The following is a 25,498-nucleotide window of genomic DNA, read 5'->3' on the forward strand; positions in this document are numbered from 1 at the left end:
TTTTTCGGTGTTATTATTCTCGTTATTAGTTACAATCTACTTCGCCAAGCGTAACAATTTCATAGGATTATATTAATATCTTTTGGGGAATGATTTTTTCGCTCCACTGCTCCAGCTAAATACCCCTTTTATTAACAAAATTTGTCCAGTGACAGCCTAATCATGGTACAGTGGAACAATTCGATATTTTAGAACGTTCGCAATTTTATTCGTGTAATGTAAGTTGCATAACCTTTAGGGGTACGTTTCATTTAGCATGTAAGTCGTCTTACCTCGGCAATTTTTGGATGGAGTTCATTGTTGTGGCGAAGATACGCATTTAAAACGACTTTCAGGTTGTTCAGACGTTCTTCTTCGAGGGCTTGGAAAGTACTTACGCCTCTCAGAACTGCCGATTCCCACTCCAATCTTAAAATACAAAGACAAAATTATTTATTTCTTGACTGTCAACTCCTTATGCTAGCTCTGTAATCTGTATAAAGTCACAGCTCACCTTGATCTTTCCGCTCGTACACAGTGCGTGTAATAATCAATATCAGCCTTCTTCACCGCATCTTCCGCTTTTTTCTTCTTTCCTTCTAACTGAAATTTAAAAGGTAAATATATTAATAATTGTATCCGCCTTGGATAGAGTAAAACTTATGTAAATCACTTGATGCAAGACATATTGAAATGACACACTTGTCAAATATGACATTACGTATGTAATTTGAAGTAAGAAGTTTATTTTTGAAAGTTGCTTTTATGAAATATTTACAGATAATAAGAAAAATAATTACATTAAGTTTATTTTTAATTTAATTGAGTTATTATGCTTATTGAAAGTGTTGTTCAATGACCAGAAATGTCTGTTATAGGTAAGTATTTAGTAAAAATAGTTTCGATTTATAATAACCATAAATTTAACATTTTCCAGTTTATTATAATGCTGTAGTTCCGGACTTTTTCATTGCATACACTTTTATAGCCGATAAACGTTAGGTGCGCACAAAAAATGATACCATTGATACTATCTATTTCCTTAATAGCGTTTTATTTCACTTTCTTCCAAGTGTCAGCGGCTTACATAACCTAGACGAGATTTCTCAGTCATTGCTATGGTCAGAAGAGCAGAAAACGGTCGTTCGTGTGGAATTAATTGTAATAAATTAAAAATGTCTGTTAAAATGATGTCGATTCTAATGTTATGCTGACATTTTGATGGAGGAAAAACACATATATGATTTAGTTAATTTGAATTTGATTAGATATTCAGCTGTAATGATTACAGGAAAATTTTGACGTTTTAATGACTTTTGATAGGTTAATGTTTACCTGTATTGGTTGCTTGTTTATTCAATTGTTTTCTAATGTATAGTGATGCAATTATTTTCATACATATCTGAATGTATGATGATAAATTTAAACGAACAGACTACACCAGAAAATAAACACTTGTTAAGGCAAATCAATTTAATTAGGTGCCGTAAACCGTTAATTTAAAGTGAACGTACCTGAACTAAATTCGCATTGATTTATCGGAAATGAATTTAAAATTAGCGTGAGATCGAACGAAAGGAAACCTAATAATATTTTAAAGAGGCCGGTTTACAGGATAGCCTAGAAAACTATTGTAAATTTAACAATCGGGACAAATGCAGACGATGTGTGTATATTTAAATGGTGAGCTTATATACATATATATATACATATATATATATATATATATATATATATATATATATATATATATATATATATATATATATATATATATATATTATATAGTTCTTTTTTTATTCAAAAGAGTGCACCTCCGAGGTGGTCCCATTGGAGCCAAGTCAGGATCTGATGGGAGAAGGGGGGAAATCGAGGGAAATCCTCAAATTTCAAAGGCACTTACAGAGTTTTCACATATTTGTTGATCTAAAATAATCAGATATTTGTATATAATATTATTGCTGAACTGATGTGTCGGAAGACCGGAAGTCGTTCAGTGCAAAAGCCATTCAGTTTGCTTTTTAAACACTAACCATATCATGTGAGAAGCCGTAAAAATGTTGGAGGCAACTGCTTCTGTGGTGTAGTAGTTAGCGGAGGTCGCGGGTTCGATTCCCGGTGGGGGCAACGACTTTTTGTTGTTGTTCTAGTTTGGTTAAAACCTTTGTCAAATCACCTAGGTCAGGTAGCGGACCTCGGAGTCTGAGGCGTTCCTTGTTTTCAATAATTGTTTCTTTATTCCTATTTTTCCTCAAATGGGCTGCTCCTTTACTTGGTCTAGCCATTGTAATACTTAATAAAATAACTGCGTAATTTATTGAGTAAAATCCGAGCCCACACAATACAAAAATAATAATATAATTTTGTGAAATATGTTTATGTAGGTATTAAGCTAAATTGTGTGTATATAGTATAATATACGTGTAGTAGATAGGTTAAATAAGGTTTTTGTTTATTTTCATTTAGTTATTACAACGATTATTATGTACATATTTTATTTTAAAACGTTTTTTTTATGTTAAAAATTTAAGTTAGACTATTTTTTAATTTTTAGTAAGTTCTTTATTTTTCAGGTCGGTTCAATTTTTTTTGTGAATGTGAATTGAAGAATGGTTTGGATTCACAAAGTCCACTTGAAAATGATAAAAAGGGAAGCCATATCCTCCCGCCATATTTACCAAACATTGTCCCATCCAAAAAAATATTGTCTCCAAAAAAAAAAAACTGACGCAACGGCGGAAATATATGAAAGGAGATAAAAATATTAATATATCATTACTTTATGTGTAAATTAAAATATAATACAAAAACCTTAAGATTATCAATAAACAATAGATAAATGCAAAAACGATGACATTTGCATAAAAAAGTTAAATTTGCGGATATACATTTCACACGGCCAGCAACAAGTGGTTTAACTGAAACTATCTCGAGAATTAATTAACATTAATTAATTAAAAAAAAACTTATAAATAATTATACTATAAGCGAAAGTGTTTAGTCGTATTATTTAAAAGAAAGTAAATATATAGGGCATAAATAACAATGAACCAAAAATTATATATCATAATGTTGGAAAATATATATTCGTACGAGAGTAGCTGCTATTGCGTATGCGAAAAGTAAGTACTGCTAATAAACGTAAAGGTTTATATTGTTATTTTCTATAATAAAAAATGTACTCTTCGGACAATAGACAAATTATTTGTCACTTTCACCAATACATCTTATTATTTATTAGTTTTTTATATCATGGGTATTGACAAACTACTTTTTACAATATATAAAAAAAAAATTAAATAAAAGGGTTGGGTTTTGATATTTCTTCATTTCATCAATGGTACTTGATAGCTATGGCTTTCTGATATGAACGTGCATACATTTCAAATGTGTTAATCATATAACAACGTATCGCTGCATTATTGCTACAGTAGGTGGCCAAATTATTAGGGACAGTACTCGTATTCATGGAATATATAGATAATTATATTTGTTTGAATAAATTATGTCGTTTTTCATCGTTAATGTTTTGGTGAAGTGGCAACTAGCATACGCGAGTTATTTGTCGATTGTGTGAAGTTTCTTCTCATTCAGTCATTGCCTGTTAAACGTTTTAACACTTTGCAGTATTGTTGTCGTTTTGTCTAGGTATTGTAATATAAGGGCGCAAAAGTACCGCTATCATTTTGATTGCGCGCCATCTTGGTTGTGCGATGTTTATTAATTAGCCCTAACCTTCAAAAGATGCGTGTATAAATTTGACAGCTGTCGGATCACTAGTTTGTGAATGAACTTTTGTTATTACGAAAAAATGGATAAAAAGGAATTTCGCGTGTTGATAAAATATTGCTCTTTGAAGGGAAAAAATACAGTTGAAGCAAAAACTTGGCTTGATGCCAAGTTTCCGGACACTGCCCCAGGAAAATCAACCATCAAGGATTGGTATGCTAAGTTTAGACTTGGTCAAATGAGCACCGAAGACGGTGGAGGCCCAAAAGAGGTTGTTATCGATGAAAACATGTAAAAAATCAAGAAAATGATTTTGAATGACCGTAAATTGCAATTGAATGAAATAGCGTGAGCTCACTTTTGACCAAAAACAACGACGGGTTGAGGATTCGGAGCAGTATTTGAAGATGATCAAGCGTAATAAACCCGAGTTTTTGCATCCACATGTGACAATGGATGAAACATGGCTCCATCATTTCACTCCGAAGTCCAATCGACAGTCATCCGAATGGACTGCACACGATGAACCCGCTCCAAAGCGTGGAAAAACGCAACAGTCGGCTGGCAAGGTTATGGCGTCTGTATTTTGGGATGCGCGTGGAATAATTTTCATTGACCACCTTGAAAAACGCAGGACCATCAACAGCGTCTATTACATAGCGTTATTGGACCTTTTGAAGGACAAGATCGTCGGAAAATGGCCGCGTTTTAAGAAAAAGAAAGTGCTGCTTCACCAAGACAACGCACCGTGTCACAAGTCAGTGAAAATGATGGCAAAAGTCCATGAATTGGGCTTCGAATTGCTTCCTCATCCACTGTATTCTCCAGATCTGCTCCCCCCCCGACTATTTCCTGTTCTCAGAGAAGAGGCGAACGCCGAAACTGAGGCCTCTTTTGAAGCAAGAGACAAATCGTACCACAAAAATGGTATCGAAAAGTTGGACGGTCGCTATAATCAGTGTATCACCCTTGAAGGGAACTATGTTAAATAAAAAACTAATTTTATCAAAAAAATGTGTTTTACTATGGTAGGTCGGGAACTTTTCAATTGACCTGTTGGTGGCAGTACCAAATATTAAAATTAACTCTATTATTTTCAGTGATATTAAAATTACTAAAAAAAAAGATTATAAAACTGTTTTGTATATCTTTTTAAATAGTTTTTAGGATCCCAATATATGAGGCCCTTAACGAATCAATTGTAACAGGAACCCAAATAAACTAGGACATTAAATAATATCAATATTGTCCCTAATAATCTGGCCACCCATTGTACTTATTAATACAATAAATCACCGTTAATGGTTAAAATTAGTAAAATAATGAATTTATTTAGAGAACGACATTCGAGAACTTTTCATCTTACCCCCGTACCGACATCATTTGAATAAAGAATAAAATATGATTTTCGTCACCTTGAAAACTATCATACCAGGTAAACAATTGTATATATATCACCGTTTTTACTTGTTTTAAAAAAGTTACGATGTGGAAAACGATTCAACGCCACGTAGTGGTAATTAGTAAAAAAATCGTTCTTTAACCTCGTCCCAATTTCTGCGTAATTTCTGTGTAACTGATCGACGTATATCCAGGAAATATACATTTTACTTACTTTTGCATTCTCTTTGTCCGCCGAATTCTGTCGGTGTGCTAGATGTATTAAACTCGCACTTTTTGATAACCTGCAAATAAACAATAAATCGATTAATACCATATTTCAATGAATGGTTATTCTAAAAATATTCTTAACAAAAAAATTGAACCGACTTCAAAAAATAAAAAATAATCAAACTTAGATTTTTAACACACGAAAAAACACGTTTTAAAATAAAATATGTACATAATAATCGTTGTAATGACTATATCAAAATAAACAAAAACCTTATTTAACCTATCTAGTAACAGGTCAATTGAAAAGTCCCCGGCTTAACACCTAGATGGCGCTACTAGAATTAAACCCACATGTTTTTAGTTAGCACTAATCCTCAAAAGATGCGTGTATAAGTTTGACAGCTGTCGGATCATTAGTTTGTGAATTATAGCATTTTGAGTGAAACTTTTGTCATTGTGGAAAAAATGGATAAAAAGGAATTTGGCGTGTTGACAAAATATAACTTTTTGAAGGAAAAAATACAGTTGAAGCAAAATCTTGGCTTGATGCCGAGTTTCCGGACACTGCTCCAGGAAAATTAATCATCAAGGATTGGTATGCTAAGTTTAGAAGTGGTGAAATGAGCACTGAAGACGCTGAACGCAGTGGACGCCCAGAAGTGGTTGTTACCGACGAAAACATTAAAAAATCCACAAAATGATTTTGAATGACCGTAAATTGAAATTGAATGACACTTTAAAGATATCATTCACGAATATTTGGGTATGAGAAAGCTCTGTGCAAAGTGGGTGCAGTTTTTGAAGATGATCAAGCGTAATAAACCCGGGTTTTTGCATCGATATGTGACAATGGATGAAACATAGGTCCATCATTTCACTCCGAAGTCCAATCGGCAGTCATCCGAGTGGACTGCACACGATGAACTGGCTCCAAAACGTGGGAACACGCAACAGTCGGCTGGCAAGATTATGCTGTCTGTATTTTAGGATGCGCATGGAATAATTTTCATTAACTACATTGAAGAAGGAAGGACCATTAACCGCGACTATTACATAGCGTTATTGGACCGTTTGAAGGACGAAATCGCCGAAAAACGCCCCCATTTGAAGAAAAAGAAACTGCTGCTTCACCAAGACAATGCACCGTGTCACAACTCGCTGAAAACGATGGCAAAAATCCATGAATTTGGCTTCGAATTGCTTCCTTATCCACCGTATACTTCAGATCTGACCCCCAGTAACTATTTCCTGTTCTCAGATCTCAAAAGAATGCTCGCTGGGAAGAAATTTTTGTCGAATGAAGAGGTGATCGCCGAAACTGAGGCCTATTTTGAATCAAAGGACAAATCGTACTACAAAAATAGTATCGAAAAGTTGGAGGGTCCCTATAATCAGTGTATCACCCTTAAAGGAAACTATGTTGAGTAAAAAAAACGAATTTTGGCCAAAAAATGTGTTTTACTATGGTAGGCCGGGAACTTTCCAATGGGCATGTTAATATTGATAATTAAGTCTTGTGGGAATAAATTAAATAAAAGTAACTCACGTTTGTTTGGCAAATTTGGTGGTATCGAAAATGGCGGCGTCCTGAAGCTTCTCATTGTCCCTCGCGCAGGAGTGGCTCTGCTTTTTGGCTTTGGCTTCGGCTGCCCTCCCATCGGCCAACAAACGTGCCGCCTTTTCCACGGCCGCCTCGCATTGTTTCCTAGACCTGCAATTCAAAACAAAACATAGTTTCATTGTTATTCCTTCTCAAGGCCGATCGAATTAGAAATCATTGATACAGAAACACATGTCCACAACGTTCATGGCATTTATGTTTTATGTATTTATGAAAATTTTATATAATATATTCAGAGTAAATTATACGGATCGATCCGTGCGAGTTAAGAAACAAATAAATCGTGATTATTTTTGTTTATAACAAAGAAATTCATCCAATATTCTTTGATTGTAGTAACATTCTTTTAAAATTAGCATCACATAAACCTCAAAATCACACAAATATACTGGTTGGTCGAAATATACTCCTAATTTGATCAAAGATCAAAGATTTGATCGACGTTTAACGTGGACAAAACATATAGTAACAACATGCAGATAGCTTGGGCTTAAACTAAATCTAAATTGTCCTTAGACAACGAGGTTTTGCTGTATAAGTCAATACTTAGGCCCATTTGGACCCATGGTATTGAACTGTGGGGTACTACTAGCAAATCGAACATATATATCCGCCAGAGGTTCCAGAATAAAGTGTTGCGAGTCATCGTCGATGCCCCGCATTACGTCTCCAACAAAATTATTCAGCGCGTTATCCTCTTAGAACCTATAACGAGCGTGATTCGAAGTTTTAGTGCCAAGTTACAAGAAGACAACAATCACATGAAGTTAACCAAGACAACGCTTTATAACATGAAATAAGATTGATAATTAACAGCAACGTTGGAAGCATTACAGCTACTGGACAACACACACGAAATTAGGAGATTGAAGTGAACCAAATCACACGAACTTGTCCAGTGTATAAGTGTTATTCTTAACTTAAGCTTAAGTAGTTTAATTTCATTTTAATTTGGTAAATACAGACTGACGTATTTACCCCGCAATCGCCTTGCTTCTCTATTAATGCAAGTACAACAGAACAGTAGTAATAAATTAATTTGTAAATTAAGATTGTACTAAGCATATTTAGATAAGCTGTTCAAAATCAAAGAAATGTTAGGAAAATTGTTGAAGCTTGCTTCCAGGAAGTTGAGATATATTAGGAATATATTCCGTGATTCATTACAATTACATAGTTTAGGAGTATACCTAAAAACTAGTGTGTACTATGAACCTTCCTCATATAACTTTGAATCATATCTATGAGTCTTGTTAACATAGAAATTCTCAAAGTTTCTTCCACGAATTATTGTGACATATATTTGCGCTTATTTCAGTATTTTCTTGATAATAATAAATCTTTCAGTCATGTATAGTTTTATTGTTTGATTATCATTGAGAGTCAATACTGTAAATATTGTGTGGCGACCGCCACGACCCTTTAGGCCACGACCAATTCACCATCAACAACTACAAAGGTTGGCAACGCCGGTGGATTGGTACCATGCAAGTTTCAGGGTATAAAAGACCATCACGACGACGTCTCGCTCTCTTTTCTTATCACCGTCCCCCTGTAACAGTACCACTTCCACAGCGCTACCGTACTTCCTTCACCTTAACCTAATATCCTGTCAATTCTCCCATCGACTACATGTATCAATCGTAAGTCAGAATAAACAACTTTGATTCAACCAGTGTTTTTAGTTCCCGTGCAAATTCCTTCCAAAAATAGTAGTGAGTGTTCTGTCAAATAATCGCAGCGGCAGCCACACATTTCGACCGATTCGAACATTCCTACAATTGGTGACCCCGACGTGATCAAAGTGCCTAACAGGTAAATCAACTCAACATAAGCCACTCGACAGGTGCTTGACACGTGCATGGAAGGATAGCACGAGGAACGGAACTCATCAACATCACGTGGTCGACGACATCCCACGAGACTAGCCTGATGGACGAAAACCACAGAAGCCCATCATGTATACCAGCAACACATGAGCATCCTCGCATCACGAAACGGGACACGTAACACATTTACAGGTACCCTCAAACAAAGCTAAACGCCTCAAGACGAACGACGTCCTGCTACAGCTCCGATGGCAGCTGATCCCGTAAAACTCCTGGCTCAGGTTGGGATCCCCATCTCATCAGCAGTCCCCGGGCGTTTGTTTGCGTGATTGCGGGTGCATTCCGGAACTTGCACCACATATAGGTACGTTCCACGGCTGTTCCACTAGGAGGGGAGTTATGTGGCGACCGCCACGACCCTTTAGGCCACGACCAATTCACCATCAACAACTACAAAGGTTGGCAACGCCGGTGGATTGGTACCATGCAAGTTTCAGGGTATAAAAGACCATCACGACGACGTCTCGCTCTCTTTTCTTATCACCGTCCCCCTGTAACAGTACCACTTCCACAGCGCTACCGTACTTCCTTCACCTTAACCTAATATCCTGTCAATTCTCCCATCGACTACATGTATCAATCGTAAGTCAGAATAAACAACTTTGATTCAACCAGTGTTTTTAGTTCCCGTGCAAATTCCTTCCAAAAATAGTAGTGAGTGTTCTGTCAAATTTCGACCGATTGACCGACCCAACGAACATTCCTACAATTGAAATAACTACCAAACATTAAGTAACAGAATAGAGAATTTATAACAACTGAAAATATATTTGAGGTAATTTAATTTCCAGATACAACAAAATTGAGAAAAAAAACACTTTAAATAGTAATGTCTATATTCAGTGACGCGTTATTAGTGCTCGGTTAATTTCGGTAATTTTTGCGCCATAGTGCGACGTTGCCACGTTATAAGCGATGCCCCGAAGTCGAATACAATCTGCAGCATTTGTTAATTAATTTTATATTTTATATACAGGGTTAAGAAATTTATTAATTTTCCATATAGAGTTAGTATTATATTGTTATTTGTTTTTGTAACGTTCAAATTGTAGTTGTAAATAGTAGTTAATAATGGACAAATTATTTAGTTGTGATTGTTGTTAAACCAATGAACAGACATTTGGGGAACTTTCATCCTGGTAAGTATCTGTTCTACTATTTATTTTAATTATGCAAATTGGATTCAATTCTATATCTAATTAATTATATTTTAGACTCGATGTACAGTTATCCTAGGGAAAAAATTGAACAAGAAACATTGAAATTTGAGTCGATTGAAGATTTTGAAATATGAAAAGAACAAGGTGCTTATGTTGGTAAAAAATTGTAATACTTGTTTTGATATATTTCCTTTCTTTATTCTATAATTAGAAATATCTTTACAAAAAGTTCTTGATATTATTTTCAGTATATTTTAGATGGTAACATTCGTAAATGTGATAAGAAAATATATTCCTGAAATATACGTATAATTTACAAGAACAGGCAACGTGGCAAAATCAAAATTTTGGCGCGCACGTCATGCGTACCTACGAGTGGACTCCTATATTTTAAACTGTATGAAATTAGCTCACCTGTGCTGACTTTCAGTGAGACTCTTCAAAGGTTTGGCGGCATCCTCCAACAGAGCGTTCCCAGTCAGTCTGTGTGCGTCCGCCTTGGCCTCCAGTTCTTGAGCGACGGCCTTCCAGGCCTCGTTCGTCCCGCCCACGCCTTCTCGACATGCCCTTGAGAGTTTTGCACTCAATTTCGAGAGACTCTTGGCGTACTGTGTCTCAGCTTCCGCTCTGAAATGATCATTAATGTTAAATAAGTTAAGTAAATATCTAGTAAAGTTAAATTTAATATTAGAAAACAAATTAATTCTATTAAAAGAGCGATTTTTGACATGACATGACACTTTGGGGAGTATTCTTTCAATAACCTGACGTAACATTTTTAGTTGTCCATGACAGAGTTGAGAATTAATCGCCACAAAGGTAAGTCATAGTCACAAAATATAGAAAACATAGAAGGGAAACTAATATTCACATATTCAACCTTTGCTGATTGGTTACAAGAGGGTGGGAGCTATATAAGCAATAAGAACACAACTTTTAATGCTTTCTAGAACTTTAAAGAATATATTGAAGAAAATTTGAAATTGTATATTAAATAGTTAGTCTTTTATGTACCTAATCAAATATAAATACCTTTTAGCAATGGAAACTACAGTCAGTACATTAATATTTCAAAAAATAATTAGTAGTACAAATAACTTTTTTTTTTCACAGAAAGTAAATTGACAGGTTTAAAAACTTAAGATTATGACATGTATTTATCCGCAAATTCCTTAGAAACAGATGAACCTGTGCCATCAATTTCAACATCAACAAAAAGAACAAGAAGTAAATATATATGTGCTAATATTACAAGCAATAGTTGTTACATATATTCATTCATGTATTTAACAGGTCAATTGAAAAGTCCCCATTCTGACATATAGATGGCGCTACTAGAATTAAATCCATATATTTTTTAGTTAGCGCTAACCCTCAAAAGATGCGTGTATAAATTTGACAGCTGTCGGATCATTAGTTAGGGAATTATAGAATTTTGGGTGAAGCAACTTTTGTTATTGCGAAAAAAAATGGATAAAAAGGAATTTTGCGTGTTGATAAAATATTGCTTTTTGAAGGGAAATAACACAGTTGAAGCAACATATCAGTCATCATATCAGTCACTAATATTTGGGCATGAGAAAGCTCTGTGCAAAATATATATAATACCAAAGTAAAATACCAATCATTGAAGAAAACCATCTTATTCTGGATCAAGGATTTAGTGTCTGGAAACAAAATTCCACAATTGATCAGGTTCACAGAATCACCAATGCCACAGAAATCACCAAATCACCAGAAGAAAATAAAGTTTGTTCTGCAATATTTTTAGATGTTGCTCAAGCTTCTCCCTGACCAATACTGAAAAATGTTAGACTTATATATAACCGATAACTCAGAGTCAAACAAGAATATGCCTATTCTGACTTGAGGAAAATACAAACCATATGGAAATGTATTGGGACCAGTCATTTATCTGCTGTACACTAGAGGATTGCCTACATCAATGAAAATGTTGTTGCTATATTTACAGATGACACTAAATCCTAGCCATTGCAGGTAATAACACTGAATCAACCCAATATGTACAAACAGCTATTGCCGAAATACAATGCTGGACAGAAAAAGTGCGCATCAAAATGAATCAATGCATATTTATTTCATCAACAAAAGAATCAAGCACAAGTCAGTATATGTAAATCAGCAAGTGGTTCCGGATGGAAATATAGTCAAATATCTTGGTATAACCCTTGATGTTAAACTTAGGTGAAAGTCCCGAGGGAAAAAAGAGAACTCCGTAAGTATGTAGCGACCGCTACGACCATTTAGGCCACCACGCATTCACCTACAGCAAGTTCAAAGGTTGGTAACGCTGATGGATTGGTACCATGCGGTTCCCGGTTATAAAAGACCACCACGACGACGTCTCACTCTCTTCTTTTCTCTACCCCCTTGCAACAGTACCACTTCCACAGCGCTACCGTACTTCCTTTACCTAACCTAATATCCTGTCCGTTCTCCCCTCGACCACATGTATCATTTAATATCGCAATAAACAAGTTTTTATTCAACCAGTGCTTTCAGTTCCTGTGCGAATTCCTTCCACAAAATAATAGTGAGTGTTCGGAAACAATCGCATCGACAGACACACATTCCGACCGACCCGACGAACATTCCGACCGACCCGACGAACATTCCTACTATTGGTGACCCCGACGTGATCGAAGTGTCTAAGAGATAAACCACCTCAACATAAGCTACTCGACAGGTGCTCGACACATGCATGGCAGGATAGCACGAGGAAGGCCATCAACATCACATGATCGACGTTATCCCACAAGACTAACGCGATGGACGAAAACCACAGAAGCCCATCATGCATAACATCAATACATGAACACCCTTGCATCACGAAACGAGACACCTAGGCAACACACTTATAGGTACCCTCAAACAAATCGGAACGCCCCAAGACGAACGACGTCCTGCTACAACTTCGATGACAGCTGATTCCGTAAATCTCCTGACTAAGGTTGGATCCTCATCTCATAAGCAGTCCCTAGACGATTCATTGCGTAATTGCGGGTGCACTCCGGAATCTGCACATAGAAATACGTTCTACGGCAGCCCCACTAGGAGGGGGGTGATGTAGCGACCGCTACGACCCATTAGGCCACAACGCATTCACCTACAGCAAGTTTGGCAACGCCGGTGGATTGGTACCATGCAGTTCCCGGCTATAAAAGACTACCACGACGACGTCTCGCTCTCTTTTCTTTTTTCTACCCCCATGTAACGGTACCACTTCCACAGCGCTACCGTACTTCCTCTACCTAACCTAATATCCTGTCCATTCTCCCGTCGACCACATGTATCATTTAATATCGCAATAAACATATTTTTATTCGATCAGTGTTTTCAGTTCCCGTGCGAATTTCTTCCCGAAAATAGTAGTGAGTGTTCGGACAAACAATCGCATCGACAGCCACACATTCCGATCGACCAGGCAAACATTCCTACAAGTATAAAAAAGGTACTGGTTATTGGGTAGATATTACGCCCTCTTAGTATATAATAAGCTTTTGCTTTACCAACAAGTGTCGAAACCACTGTGCATTTATGTAGTTCAACTGATGGGTTGTACCAAGCAAAGCAATAGAAACATCATACAAATATTCAAAAATTTATATGTATGAAAGTCTTCATTTTGTGATAGATGAGATAGCATCACCAGAACTTTTTCAGCGTCAAGACTGACTACGCAAGATTTTTCCCAAATCGAACATATGAAACATCAATTTTAGACAACCCTTATCAGTTTTATTTTTAGGCTGCTGCTATTGAATGAATGCATAATCAATCACAAGAACTGGGTTAGTATTATCAGTGAATGGGATTACTAATTTCGTCATACATGTGTTTGCGTTTAGACATATTATACTATCTGTGCAACAATATTTGTTATTTTTGTTTATTCAGGAAGATACCCATTTTAAAAATAATTATTTATAAGAAATTTCTCATTTTCAATATCAATTTGTTATGATTTTGACACATCTATAACTTTTTCGAATGATACCGCCGTGATTAACAAATAGTAGGACTTTCAAGTTTAGTTCACTGGGACCTTCTTAAATCCGAATACTTTTTTGTTCTTTTCCGTTTTTAGATCTGACCGTTTTGATAAGTTTTGCGGCCATAGAGCCAGTAATTTTCAAGGAAAATGTTTTTTTTTTAATTTTTAATACAAATTTCTAAAAAACAATAAAGCACTTAGCATTTTGGCTTAAAAATGGTTTCGTTGGCTTTCCGTGCGCTCAAAATAATATTAAAAATTATTAGGCAATATTATTATATGTGAAACAAGTTTTAATTCATGAAAATTGATTAAGGAAGATAGAGAACACCTAAAAGACAATGAATCTAGTCCTTAAAGTCGTTAAGCAAAACGATAATTTAGTGCTCAAAAATCAACGAATGACAATTAGAAACCTTGTTGACGTCACCTAATTTATCATTTCGGGCGTTTTTTCCCAAGAACAAATCACTAAACCATAATTTTTAATTGTCAAAACGTCAATATTGTCATATATATTGGTTCTTCGATTTCTTGGGTTCTACCTGACTATATTTGCTTCAACAACTAAAACTAGACATCGTCAAAATTGAACATGAAACATGAACATGAAAATGAATGGTGCCTACTTAATAGTAAAATGATATAAAAGTAAATGATACAGTTTTGACATGAAAAAATATTTCCATAATGAATCTTTGAAAATAATTTTAATTAAACATGTTTTTATTATCATGTTGAAAACATTAAGATAAGTATTTTAATGATCTATAGGAAAATTATGTTATTCTTAAGGCAGTGTCACAAAGACTTAGATAAAATATTGAAAAAATGGGTCGAGAATATGGATTACCATCAAGTCAACCACATTGGCCTATCATTGAAATTACTTTCCACAAATATTCAGAAGTTATTTATACTATTGAATACAAAATTTATATATTACAGTAGAGATATTTCGTTTTGTACAAATTACCCATCTTATATAAGGATAAATAATGATACCGTTTCACAACAGATAATAAGAAGATTTTCATTCAAAATTATATAGTAAAAACATCAAAATAATATGCATGAAATAAAATTTTAATAAAAACTATATAGAAATAAAACATGACTAATCATTCGGTGGCGTAGAACTAAAAATATACGATATAAACAAAATAATTATTTCAGAATTGGCAATAAAATCGATATAAATTTACACTAATATAATAAATGATCTTGTCCCACTAGGTATCAGGGTCCGCTCTAAAAATAACTCAAAAGCAATGATCGAAAAAACCGCGAGTATTAAACACTTAATCTTACGTTAATAAATAATTGTTAATTTCTTTAAGAAGGTTGGTGTTTTTTGAATATTTTTTTAAATTTAATTAATATATTGTTACTAGTTGTTTCCATCTAACCTACAATTTGTCTTTATGGTAACTTAAATCTAGGTATATAACTAGGAGGACCCATCGGCCCTAACTCAGTCTCTGGTGAAATAATGTTTATACATGTCACTGCGGAATTTTTAATATAAGCACCTCACTACACAACACTACACAAGATCAGATGGTTTGGTTCTTTTGAGTCTGTGTCCTGTTCTGGTGGTATCCAAAAGTTGCAATATTTCAATATTAGTATGAGAATGGAATCTTTCCTCATGCCCCATTGCAATTCTCTTGATTTCTTGACTGACTGTGGGTATCTGAAGATCCTCTGCTTATAGGTGAACTGCACATGTACAGATTTACTTTCATTAATTCTTATTTTCCAAGCTTGTGTCCAATTATTTATATTGTCACTTGCCCGTTGTAATTTTCGTGAGGCTTCTTCACTATTGTCCCCGACTGCTATAATCGCAGAATTATCAGCACATGTAGCCATCGTGATATTTTCCATTTGTGGTATATGATAAGTGTAAAGTAGATACAGCATTGGTCCCAGTACACTTCCTTGTGGTACACCTGCTTTAGCTTCTTTGAATTGTTTTTTGAATATGATCACGAATTATTTTTTTACATATTTTAAAGTCTCCTTTTTATCAACGAGGGTTCGTCTGGACTGGACCTACAGTTTAACGAGAGCCACGAACCACGGTCCTCAGCATTAAGCCTACCGACTGGCGAGTGACCAACTTAGAAATCAACCCAGAATACATCCTGTCTTACCCAGCCTGGTTACTGGCGTGACTGGGATCATTATCATTGTAGGATTTTACACTCTTGCCTATAGACAATCACAAATATTAAACAATCATAAACATAACTTTACGATCATGCCCCAACAGGATTCGAACCTTCGGCTATCGTAACAGTAGGAGGACCGTCCTGTTGCCTTTACCACTGCGCCACCAAGCCGGCACGAATTATTTTTTGTTGTCTAGTGTGGTTTATAGTGGCTATTTAGTATGGTTAGGTCTATAGTGGTTTATAGATGGTGTTTCTGGCGAAATTTGTTCGAAACAAGAGCCTGGTGAGATGCTATGATGCCATAATGCAAAATCCCAGAGTTTTATTTCCATAAGTCTCACATATTTCAACGAAATTATTGTCTTAAACGCTGTTTAACGTTGAGATGATTGCCATTCAGTTTGGCGATATTAACTTATAACTCATGTACCAGTGAGTTTGAAAAAACAACTGTTCACTGTAAGTAACCTTGTTTCTTCAACAAAGACGGTGACTTTGTACATGAAGATCAAAATTGAGGGCAAATCGTACGTTTGATTTTTTAATTCACTGAAAGAGGTTAACACTTTCAGAGTACACGTATTTTAACAACCCTGTGTATATAGAAAATAAAAGGTCGTATATTTCCGCTTCTAGATGTGATATAAAAATAAAATATCTACTGAGATTTATCGTTAATCAAACTTAAAAATAATATGAACTGTATCTGACACAGTTTTAATTTATGTAGAGTGTTACGCCTCAAATTCTGCAGGAAAAAACATAGGAGTTGCCAAAATCAATTAAAAAAAAAATACAGAAAAACCGTAAACATACTAAAACGAATGGATATTCAAACCAAAATGACATAATAAAAATATTTTTAAAAAATACATTGAACCGCCTCCAAAAAATAAATAAGGAACTCACTAAAAATTAAAAAATATTCAAAGTTAGATTTTTAACACAAAAAATAATATTATAATACATATGTACGTAACAGGTCAATTTAAAAGTCCCCGGCCTACCATAGTAAAACATATTTTTTAGCAAAATTAGTTTTTTTTATTCAACATAATTCCCCTCAAGGGTGATACACTGATTATAGCGACCCTCGAATTTTTCGATACCATTTTTGTAGTACGATTTAGAGTTCAAAGTAGGTCTTATTTTCGGCGATCACCTCTTCATTCGACGAAAATTTCTTCCCAGCGAGCATTTTTTTTAGATTTAAGAACAAGAAATAGTTGCTGGGGGCCAGATATGGAGAATACGGTGGACGAGGAAGCAATTCGAAGCCCAATTCATGGATTTTGATATAATGTACACGTTCAGTTGATCTCTTTAAACTGTCTGCTGTTTCATTCAATTTCAATTTACGGTCATTCAAAATCAATCATCATTCATTTTGGGGATTTTTTAAACGTTTTCGTCGGTAACAACCTCTTTTGGGCATCCACTGTGTTCACCGTCTTCAGTGCTTATTTCACCACGTCTAAACTTAGCATAACAATCCCTGATGGTTGATTTTCCTGGGGCAGTGTCCGGAAACTCGGCATCAAGCCAAGTTTTTGCTTCAACTGTATTTTTTCCCCTGAAAAAGTAATATTTTATCAACACGCGAAATTCCTTTCTATCCTTTTTTTCACAATAACAAAAGTTGCTTCACTCAAATTGCTATAATTCAAAAACTAATGATCCGACAGCTGTCAAATTTATACACGCATCTTTTGAGGATTAGGGCTAACTAAAAAGCATATAGATTTAATTCTAGTAGCGCCATCTATGTGTCAGGCTGGGGACTTTTCCATTGACCTGTTAATAATCGTTGTAAAAACAATACTGCCAATTTCAGACAGGGTGATGAGAGTGGAAACAAGAAAAGGTGAGTATATAATTTATATATGATAACAGTAGGAAATGTTATTGTAGAGTGTAAAATATTTACATGCACAGATATGTGTGTAATCATTCAAAATATACACGAGCATTTGGTTAAAAGGTGTCAGGAGATAAAGAATGCTGTAACTGTTTTGCATATATGGCAAATGCATTAAGAAGAATGCAGTGATTAAATTAACAGAACAAACAAAGGAGATATACAGTGGCATCAAAATGTCTTTACAAGAAAACACTGTGCCAAAGGACTCAAGAACTAATCTTAAAAAGTAAATATGTTCTCTAATGAAAGTAAAATATAATAGTTGGATATTGTGAAATAGGTGTGTTGTGAATTAGGTGGATTAGGATACAACTACAAACACGCCTAGAACTCTAACCCATGGGTGGTATGGAAAAGAGTTCAATGTAAATATAACTAAACAGAACACTAAACTACAAATTATTTATAACTGTGTACTTCATTGTAGTTTTAAGTCGTTTGATAATATTAAATAATAACATTAAATTTACTATAATTATATTTGATAACAGTATTTTTGTTTAATTATTTTATATAGATTAATTTTTTTGTGTCATAGCCAAACTGAACTAAAACTCAAAGTTGATAACAATATTAACAACATTGTGTCGTTTCTACGTCACAAATTTAGATGACGTATGTACAAAACTTTGGACAGACTGTATATTATACCTATTTTTCTCATTTCCATTTTCCCAAAAACATTCTTTGAGAAAAGAAGTGATCAGCACACATGCAACCAACTAATAGTAACAAAAATAACAACAAATAATTACCTTTCTTGCAGTATCGTTGACAGTTCCTTGCAGAAATCTCCGCCTTGCTTGACGTACCTTCGTAGATCCTCAAACCCGTTCTGGCCCTGCAAAGAAACCATTCTTGTTAACACAAAATACTGAGAAGAACTGTAAATCAACTTGACCTTACAGCAATAACGCGAAAAGCAAACAGCGAATAATCGAACGCAAAGCTAATTACGACACGCCACAGAACGACGACGAAAAAAAAAACCTAATCGAATATTGGGTACAAGATTGTTTTAATTTTAATATCTAGATAGCTGCGATTATCGTTATTTCGTTTTGGACTCCTCGGGTGAGTCCGTTTGGAAAGAAAGGGTATTGACTAATGGAGCAGAACATTATCTCTTTGGTTTTCGGGATTTTTGAAACAATAATATTTAAAAGAGTGAAGAAATATATCTATAGTCTATTCAAAGTTTTTTTGTACATACGTCATCAAGATGTTTAATGTATTACCTGCCGCAATTTATAAATCGTTTCAGAATCAGACAATATTTTCCCTCTCATTTTATTTCAGTTAAAAAGAGACACAATGCTGTCTGATTAGTTCGAACACGTAAACGAATGAGTCTGTCACAGTCGTCCGGTTGTCAGACGTATGCAATATTCCTGATAACAATAGTGATAAGAGGTTATAATTCTAACCTATAAACTATTGTGGCTCTATAACTAACTGTAGTTTTTAGATCTACCGTAGTGTTAAAATAAATTTTATTTAGATTAGAATTTTGTTGTATGTCAAAGCCAAACTGAACTAAAGCTCGTTGATGAGTTGATGCGGCAACATTGCGACGTTTTGACGTCACAAATTTAGATGACGTATGTACAAAATAATTTTCAATAGACTAATGGTTTTAAAATTAAACAAGTTTGGTTTGGTTTCTTTATATTACATTTTCTTAACAAAGTCGAATTAAAAACGTGTCGTATCAAAGCAAATGAGATAAAATCTACCCATGTGACATTCACCCTTTGTAGAAGAGCATGTCCCTCAGTAAAATTGAATAATCATGAACTTCCACAAGCAGACAACGTTAAATATCTGGGAATGCATATTGATCGACGTTTGACATCGAAAAAATGTATAGTGACAAAACGAAAACAGCTTGGACTTAAACTAAACCAAATGTATTGGCTGATGGGGCGTGGTGTGACTCCAGTGGTTCCAGAATAAAGTGTTACGAGTCATTGTTGATGCCCCATATTAGGTGTCCAACAAACTGATTTAGCGCGATATCCCCTTAGAAACTACAACGAGTGTGAATCGAAGTGTTAATGCAAAGCACTCTGAAAGACTATTAGTACATCCCCATGCACTCGCCAAACAGTTAAATGTGTGCAATGACAGTGAAGTGCGTAGGCTCAAAGGCAAACTACCATCCGAACTGATTAATTGACACATAGAGTAAGCTTTAATAATCTCTAGAATAAGTTAGAATAGTCTTTAGAATAAGTTAGGATAGACTTGTCTAGAATAAGCTTTAGATTATAAGTTGTACAGCAGATCACTTACTGAAGTGATCTTTTACATGTCAGGATGGTTATATTATATAACGGAAATCAAACAATAATACTTATTGTCCAAGGGCAGATTGTTGACGTTCTAGAAGAGATTAATAAAAAAATATATATATTTATTATAATGTAGAAGATGAAAATTAAACGAAAAAGTGTTAACTTGTGTTTCAAGAGAAATTAATTATTTTAATAATATATTAGAAATTCTATGTAATAATATTTTGGCTTCTTTTGTCTTTCCGCCATCAGATTTTTCGAAAATAAGTTGTCAAATTCACCACATTACCACAAGACCTTCCATATTGCAATTTCAATTAATGTTATAATATATATATATATATATATATATATATATATATATATAAAGATAAATTATGATTTTTTAGAATGGATCTGCAATCGTAATACGATATTGATAAATGAGTAGTTAATTTTGGTGAAAAAATTATGTTCATAATAGCGAGACCATGGCCTGGCCATGATGAGTATCTAACATTTAAAATATCCATTTGTATCGCGGTGTATTCAATCGGAACCGCGTCGGGCCAGTAAGGAGGCCTTGCCATTGCATTTCGTGAATGTTCGCGAGTTCGCCATCTCGTCACCTTCGATTTTGCGTTATCGAACAACGGAATCCGTTACGTTTGATTTGTTAGAAAGGAAAAATAACCATCAGAGCTCGATTATTAAACACGTAACGTTGGAGTTTGTTGATTTTATAGTTCTCTGAAGACACCCGGTTTGTTCTGCCGGTTTCTCAGGTTTTTTGAGCATCATTACTCGAGAAACCTTAAAATATTCCGGAGCATGTTTCAATATGCAAGCAGGACTATGCATGTCGACATGATGACTGCTTTTCAGGGTAGCCCTTTCATTAACCTAGGTGAAATATCATCAATACGTAACTGTAACGTTACATCAGTTATAGTTACGTTGGGCTGATAAACAGGATTTGTATCCATTATAGATTATATATCGAGAAAACACAAACACCGTACGTAATCTTATGAAACCAGTGTATCATCAAAAAATCCCACAAGAGGAACATGCAAAATATTTGGGCCTTCACTTAGATGGCAGGTTAACTTGGCAGAACATATTTGGACCAAGTTGAAACAACTTGACAGCAGACTCCGTGGTCTGAATTGGTTAACAGCTAGTCACTCCCTTTTAAGCAATGAAAGCAATTTAAGCAGTGAAATGGTACACATATCCATCATCAAGCCAATCTGGACATACGACATTGAATTATGGGGTACAGCAAGCAACAGCAACATGAAAATATTGGAAAGCTTTCAGAGCAAGGCTTTGAAGAACTTACTCCATATTCTTCAAGGCATGAGCAACAAGTATGTGTATGTGAATCTGGGTGTGCTAACAGTAAAGCACAAAATAATGCAATATGGGATAAAGTATCAGAAAATACTTGAGAAATATGCGAACAAGCTGGTATTGACGCTGAGTGGAATATAGAATACATTACTCCACAACGCCCTCGGATTTGGCGCATGCGCACTTTCCTGCATATAATAAACCATAGACAGGAATAAACTATATGAAACTATATTGTCTTCCTTTTCTAATGGCGGTCCATTCTTTTCGGGTCGATCGGTACTGTCTGTCATAACAACAAAAAAAATCTTGAATATTTAGATTTTGTATTTTGCACAACAAGAACAGAGAAGAAAATGATGCTTGTTGTGTTGGAAGTAGACAAGTCATTAATGAGGTTTTCCATCAAGAATAGTAGCAAAAATTGGAGTAACAGGTAATAATTAGACATTATTTTAAACATAATATTTAGTATTGATTTAAATTTTATTTTATAGGGAGATGTAACTAGAATTTGTTGAAAGTGAAAATCGATGAATACGAAATTCAGAGAAGAAGAAATTAGACAGCATATTGTTAAAATGTAAGAACAGTGCACAACAATACTATAAAATAATTAAATTTGCTAACAGAAGTAGACCTGGATCAAATAAACAAAATATAACACTATCAACGATACCCTAATGATCTAAAGTCAAGGAAAATACAATGCATTATTATATAAGAGCGTAAGTAAATAAATTATTGTGTGGTAAATATAATGATGTATTGACTGAGATTTTTTTCAGCTAAAAGATACGATAGTCCATTCATTTTAGGCTAGTAAAGGTACAATATGTTTCGAGGTAGTCAATTCATGAATGTGGTTTGTGGATCAAGAATAGTGGCGATCATACATCATATTTGGAGATCTTTAGTAGCATTTCAGTGCTTTCATATATAGTGGTGGCTTTTCATTTGGTCTTAATTATATTGACTGGGTTTGATCGAAACGATTTTGGTATTTTTATGGTATTATTTATTTATATGGTTTTTGGAGTTCTTGTTAATTGTTTAAATATGTAAATTACTTTAAATATGGTGTATTTATAAAAACAGAAAGGCATATAGAAATTATTTTTATTATTTCATTTTAGTGAATAATTTTTTAAATAAAATGTGTTATTTCAAAAAAATTTCAATGTTTATTTCCCTCCTTATATATAGTTTCAACATCAAAATCAATTATTTATCAAATTTATGTATATTTATTTATAAGAAATAATGAGGTGTAATACGATGCTTTTATAACAATAGAATGGCTGGACATATATTAATTATATTTTTATTATTTCGTTCTATTAAATACTTTTTTAAATAAAATGTGTTATTTCCAAAAAATTTCAATGTTTATTTCCCTCTTTATATATAGTTTCAACATCAAAATCAATTATTTATTAAATTTATTTATATTTATTTATAAAAAATAATGAGGTGTAATACGATGCTTTTATAAAAATAGAATGGCTGGACATATATTAATTATATTTTTATTATTTCGTTCTATTAAATACTTTTTTAAATAAAATGTGTTATTTCCAAAAAATTTCAATGTTTATTTATGTATATTTATTTATAAGAAATAATGAGGTGTAATACGATGCTTTTATAACAATAGAATGGCTGGACATATATTAATTATATTTTTATTATTTCGTTCTATTAAATACTTTTTTAAATAAAATGTGTTATTTCCAAAAAATTTCAATGTTTATTTATGTATATTTATTTATAAGAAATAATGAGGTGTAATACGATGCTTTTATAACAATAGAATGGCTGGACATATATTAATTATATTTTTATTATTTTGTTCTATTAAATACTTTTTTAAATAAAATGTGTTATTTCCAAAAAATTTCAATGTTTATTTCCCTCCTTATATATAGTTTCAACATCAAAATCAATTATTTATCAAATTTATTTATATTTATTTATAAGAAATAATGAGGTGTAATACGATGCTTTTATAAAAATAGAATGGCTGGACATATATTAATTATATTTTTATTATTTCGTTCTATTAAATACTTTTTTAAATAAAATGTGTTATTTCCAAAAAATTTCAATGTTTATTTATGTATATTTATTTATAAGAAATAATGAGGTGTAATACGATGCTTTTATAACAATAGAATGGCTGGACATATATTAATTATATTTTTATTATTTCGTTCTATTAAATACTTTTTTAAATAAAATGTGTTATTTCCAAAAAATTTCAATGTTTATTTCCCTCCTTATATATAGTTTCAACATCAAAATCAATTATTTATCAAATTTATGTATATTTATTTATAAGAAATAATGAGGTGTAATACGATGCTTTTATAACAATAGAATGGCTGGACATATATTAATTATATTTTTATTATTTCGTTCTATTAAATACTTTTTTAAATAAAATGTGTTATTTCCAAAAAATTTCAATGTTTATTTCCCTCCTTATATATAGTTTCAACATCAAAATCAATTATTTATCAAATTTATGTATATTTATTTATAAGAAATAATGAGGTGTAATACGATGCTTTTATAAAAATAGAATGGCTGGACATATATTAATTATATTTTTATTATTTCGTTTTATTCAATACTTTTTTAAATAAAATGTGTTATTTCCAAAATTTTACCATTTTTATTTACATCCTGAATCTATTTACCTGCTTAATATATCCGACATTGAATCTAATAATCACTATAACAAAAATGTAAGTAAATGAAGCTGTATGTACGCATCACGGATACATACGTCAAACTCGGATTATTCTGTTTTAAAATTAAATGGAGCTCAATATGCGCATGCGTTAAATCCGGAGATGTTGTGGAGTAATGTATTCTGTGGAATATGAAAGCAACAACACGCGAAGCTCAAGAGATGCGACATCCCCAGTTTCAGTAAGATGATTCGTTTAGTAATAGATTCGTGTAGTGCGATTGTAGTTGCTCCCAGAGACTCTCATTAAAAATACAATAACAAACAGCCTAGAAGATGTACGGTACAGCGACTTACTGTTGAACAGAGAAGGAAAAAATTATTCAGCCAGAAATATGAATAGTAACTCCGGTATTATTATGTTTTATCAACACCAACATATCATCATAGAGAGAACCTCAACACCATTGATCGAAACTGGAGATAATTTTGAATAGCAGTTGTACCAATATTCAATGTTTCAGATAATTTCATGGTTATATTACCAAACATCCTCTGTTATGAAATAACGTAATTTTTTTCGCGATAAATTCGTCTTCCTTGCGGCCCTCATCTATCGAACCAACGGTTTGGGTTACTGACCCGTTTTCCAACGCGAGCCGACTTAACAAGTGAACTTACCAATTGACCTTTCGCTCGATTGAACAGGTGATTGTACGACGTCGTACTACGTTATGTAATTCATTAAAATTGGTCAATAAATTCAGTTGTTTTTGTCGTCTGTCGTCTCGTACACCTTTATGATAGGCGGCATATCTAAAGGTTGTAAATAATCGATAAATAAATAGTTAGCGTAAGGTAAAAAATTGGTATTCTGACAGTTTTATTTCCTCGATTACTCCATCGCCTGTTTGGTTTCGGTCGCTGATGAAATTTGGCGTTTTTGTTTGTTTATTTAAAAGTGAAAACGACTGATATTTATCATTATTTGTTTTAGTAAGCTGATAATGATGTCCAAACATCATAGTTGTTTAACTGATGTGATTCCCATCAAAACAAGCAT

At 33.6% G+C, this 25,498-nt stretch overlaps 1 protein-coding gene and 1 long non-coding RNA gene across 2 annotated transcripts in view; one reads left to right on the forward strand and one right to left on the reverse strand.

Annotated features, from left to right (window-relative positions):
• The window catches only part of Nost (Nostrin), a 48,223-nt gene that overhangs the window by 4,890 nt on the left and 17,835 nt on the right, over window positions 1-25,498 (reverse strand). Inside the window, exons 3-8 of the mRNA XM_076415009.1 lie at window positions 18,864-18,949; window positions 10,407-10,619; window positions 6,869-7,033; window positions 5,324-5,393; window positions 494-582; window positions 273-408 (exon numbers count right to left, since the gene is read on the reverse strand). Of these exons, the coding sequence (XP_076271124.1) occupies window positions 273-408; window positions 494-582; window positions 5,324-5,393; window positions 6,869-7,033; window positions 10,407-10,619; window positions 18,864-18,949 (759 nt within the window). The remainder of the gene's footprint in view (window positions 1-272; window positions 409-493; window positions 583-5,323; window positions 5,394-6,868; window positions 7,034-10,406; window positions 10,620-18,863; window positions 18,950-25,498) is intronic.
• LOC143202981 (uncharacterized) lies at window positions 22,263-22,649 on the forward strand. Its single transcript, XR_013007264.1, has 3 exons — window positions 22,263-22,323; window positions 22,379-22,468; window positions 22,529-22,649. It is a non-coding gene; the product is annotated as an uncharacterized LOC143202981 (long non-coding RNA).

Source organism: Rhynchophorus ferrugineus, unplaced genomic scaffold (genome assembly GCF_030347505.1).
Source record: "Rhynchophorus ferrugineus isolate W39M unplaced genomic scaffold, kcgeb_rfMv2 rfM9, whole genome shotgun sequence".
NCBI lineage: Eukaryota > Metazoa > Arthropoda > Insecta > Coleoptera > Curculionidae > Rhynchophorus > Rhynchophorus ferrugineus.